This window comes from Anser brachyrhynchus, assembly GCF_964034855.1.
Source record: "Anser brachyrhynchus genome assembly, chromosome: 29".
In the NCBI taxonomy this organism is placed as follows: Eukaryota; Metazoa; Chordata; class Aves; order Anseriformes; family Anatidae; genus Anser; species Anser brachyrhynchus.
The window spans coordinates 546820-550741 of NC_137722.1; the positions used below are offsets into that span (position 1 = coordinate 546820).

The 3922-nt window shown below is 57.2% G+C and overlaps 1 protein-coding gene across 1 annotated transcript; it reads left to right on the plus strand.

The window, feature by feature from the left end:
- On the plus strand, positions 1-2914 carry LOC308183926 (dynactin subunit 2-like; the record flags this gene model as incomplete). Its single annotated transcript, XM_080570507.1, has 10 exons — positions 1-18; positions 434-490; positions 985-1083; positions 1166-1345; positions 1424-1462; positions 1762-1839; positions 2014-2085; positions 2200-2302; positions 2407-2498; positions 2585-2914. The coding sequence occupies 10 exons, from the start codon at positions 1-3 to the stop codon at positions 2669-2671; spliced, it is 825 nt and encodes a 274-aa protein (XP_080426633.1). The 3' UTR covers positions 2672-2914.
- Positions 2915-3922: the final 1008 nt, after the last annotated feature.

Consider the following 3922-nt stretch of genomic DNA (forward strand, 5'->3'; position numbering starts at 1 on the left):
ATGGTCTACTCCAAAAGCGTACTTTGAATCTGTCCAAATATTTACCATCTTTCCTTTACTCAGTTCCAGTGCTCGAGTTAGGGCTATCAGTTCCGCTCGCTGTGCTGATGTTTCAGGTGGTAAAGGTTTTGCTTCGATTACTGTCTTCAGGGTTGTTACTGCATACCCTGCATATCGTGTTCCATTCTCCACAAAACTACTACTGTTAGCTTTCATGAAGACACATAATCCACAAAGTGATTATATGAAGGTGCTTTATTAGGCGCCGGAAGTTAGGGGCATGCCTGCCCAAATCTAACTTCGTCTGATTTGTTCTCTTAGTTCTCTTTTATCTCCTAAGATACTACATATGCATTAGGTTTCACAACTCATCTATGCATATTCATTTCCTAGCTCCACCTAGCCTCGCTTCATATGCTAATTATCTTATCAGTCCTTCTGCGCTTGCCTACTACTCTCTGGTGGTCGTCTGGGTGGTCGTCGGGATGAAGTAAGATGTCTTCATCAGAGTTTTAACCTTTTTAACCTTTCCTTCTCACGCATGCTCTCTGAGCCCTCGGTCTCAGTCCAAACCGCAAGGTTGGTTTGATCCAGTTCCCAGGGTCCAAGAAGCCCCAGTTATCTAGATGTCTTGCAAATGGAGCATTCTTTTAATCCTCCTTACTCCTCCTCATGAATCGGTGCATTCTCTCACGCTACCCTTGCACATATATTTTGTATCTTCCAAGCGCAGCCCCGGAACAGTACATCGCAAATGTAACATATTAAGCAATATTGTATTATTTCATCTTCTATTACTAACAGAGGGACTCAGCTACTTGGTTTTTCTGGTCAATTCCTTTCCTTGCACAGGCACGGGTACCGCCGAGGGGAGTTGGGTCCCGGTGTCCCAGCACTGCCAGATCCCTGCTGCCGTGGGCAGGCCCCGAGTCCCCGTGACACCCCTCTCCTTTCCCTCTCCCCTCCCCTTTCATCTCTCTGCAGCACGGTGAGGGCGTTGGTGCCAAAGAGACTCCTCAGCAGCGGTACCAGCGGCTGCAGCACGAGGTGCAGGAGCTGGTCCGGGAGGTGGAGCAGATCCAGGTGAGCACCACCCCTGCCGTTTGGCACCTGCGGGCAGATCGTCCCCGGGGGCTGACACTGCTGCCTGTCCCCCCCTGCACAGAGCGCGGTGAAGGAGTCGGCGGCCGAGGAGGAGCTGACGCCCATGGCCTTGGCCAGGCAGGTGGAGGGCCTGAAGCAGCAGCTGGTCTCCAGCCCTCGTTTCCCTCGTTTCCAGATTGCGGAGCTGGAGAAGCGGCTGGCACAGCTGGAGGCGATGGTGCGGTACGAGCCTGACAGCCAGGTAAGGAGCCAGGAGCTCCAGCCCTGCCACTCCCCTGCCCTCCATCCTGCCCCACTGATGTGATTTTCCTCCCCACAGAACCCGCTGTTGGTCGGGCTGAAGGGGACCAGCCTCGTGGTGAGTCCTAGAATCCTAGAATAGCCTGAGTTGGAAGGGACCCATGAAGACCCTTGGGTCGAACTCCTGGCTCCACACTAAGAATTAAACCATAAATCTGAGAGCATTGTCCAAATGCTTCTCAAACACCAGCAGGATTGAGGCCATGACCCCCTGCTTGGGGAGCCTGCTCCGCTGCTCGACCACCCTCTCAGCGAAGATTTTCTGTCCTAATACCCAGCCTGAACTTCCCCTGGTGCAGCTTTAAGCCGTTCCCTCATGCCCAGGCACCCCCTACACACCCTGTTCTCCTTCCCCAGGAGACCGTGCAGATCCTCCAAGCCAAAGTGAACATCCTGGACGTGGCTGTGCTGGACCAAGTGGAGGCCCGGCTGCAGGTGAGGGGAGACGGAGGGAGGTGGGGATGAGTCCCGCAGCCCCCAGCCAGCACTGGGCCCGCTGGCCCCACCAGAGGATGGCATGGGGCCATGGGAGGGCACCCGCAGAGGCTATGAAATTGGGGTGGACCCTGCTGGATTTGGGGTGTCACATCTGCTTCCCCCCCTCCGCAGAGCGTCCTGGCGAAGGTGAACGAAATCGCCAAGCACAAGGCCGTTGTGCAAGACGCTGACACCCAGAGCAAGGTAAGAGCAGCAGGGAGGGCCCCCCAAAGCAACCACAGCATGGGGGGCTTATGCGGAATCGCCCTGCAGACTGTTCTTATGCCCTCCTTTCTTGCTTTCCGCCCCTTGCCCCAGATCCACCAGGTCTATGAGATGATGCAGCGCTGGGACCCCGTGGCCAGCAGCCTGCCCGATGTAGTGCAGCGACTGCTGACCCTCAGGGACCTGCACGAGCAAGGTGAGGGGCAAGGAATGGGGATGCTGGGGACAGTGGCGTGGCGTGACAAGGGAGATACTGGGGTCTGGGGGCCCTCCAGTGCTGAGTTTTCACCTCCTTCCCAGCCACACAGTTTGGGCAGGTCCTTGTGCACCTGGACACCACGCAGCAGGAGATAGCTGGTGCTCTCAAGGACAACACCGTGCTGCTGGCAGAGGTGAGTCTCAGCAGCATGTGCTGGGGTGGGAGGGGTCCCCATCCTGTCCGCCCTGCTCAATCCCTTCCCCACTGACCGCCCTGCAGGTCCAGAAGACGATGAAGGAAAACCTGGCCATTGTAGAGGACAACTTTGCTGACATAGAAGCCCGCATCAAGCGGCTGCAAAAGTGAGAGCACCCTGGAGCACCTCCCTGAGCATCTGCATTCCCCCCACCCCCCGACATTGTGATCCCCTGGGAATCACTCCCTCTGCCTGCAAGTAGCAGTCCCTGTTTGTGTATAGCTGGCCGTGCTCCCCTGCGCAGAACGGGGCTGTGGAGGGGCCCTTCCCAGCCCCCCATTAGCACCCAGGGGTGGGTCACTGCTCCCCCAACCTGGATTTACCCCAATAAATGTCCTGGTTCAAAGCGTGTCCGTGCTGGCCTCTCCTTCGGGCTGCGGGACACGAGCAGGGCCCAGCTGGGCTGTTTGAAATGCAGCTTCTACTGCGCATGCAAGCCCTCCAAGCACCCCCAGCGTAGCTCCAGCTACACTTTTCTTACGCTTTTTTTTAGTTTAAAACCATTAGCCCTTGTCCTACCAGTGAAGAAATATTTCTCCTCAACACCTGCAGTACGTCGAAGACATCGTCGTGTGGGGCAACACAGGAGAGGATGCTTTTGAGAAAGGGGAGAAAATAATACAGCTTTGGACGGCTGCTTTCGTCCTGTTAAACAGAGTAAGGTGAAAGGATGGGCGCTGGAAATGCATTTTTTTAGGCATAAATTGGCAAGATGGATGTCATCAGGTCCCCATGGATGCGATCCATGGGGATCCAAGAAGCTGTGGACTTGCCAGCTAGCAAATGCTAACGGCTGTATAATGCCTGCATGGGTTAACAACCCTTCACCTCCCTCCTCTGCGCCCCTTGAGCTGAGGCTGTCGGGGTGTGTCCGGGCGGGGACATACCATATAAGGTCATATGGCGTCATCCCTCCTTTATGACGTCATCCCTCCTTTATGACGTCATCACCCGGACACTATATAAGGCCGCGCTCGCCCAGGCCGGGCCAGTGGCAGAGGCGACCTCTGCTGCTGCGCGGTGCTGGGAGCCGGTGTCTGCTGAGGGCTCAGAGGCTGCTGTCCCTCAGAGGCCCAGGCCGCGCGATCGCTGGTGGCTATTGCTGGCAGCGTTTGGCGAAACCGTCGATTTCGCATTCCTTAAGCCATGATCCGGGGTGGCGTGGGCCAGGGGCCTGTGGCGCGTGGTCGCCCCTTGCCCCGTCGGGGCCCAGCGCGACCCCCCAGCAGGCCTGTGCAGCAGGAGGAGCACAGGCAGGAGCTGGAGGCGCTGCGGGCCCAGCTGGAGGCGCTGCGGGCCCAGCTGGAGGCAGTGCGGGCCCAGCTGGAGGCCAAGCGTCTCCGCTCCCAGGAGCTGCAGCG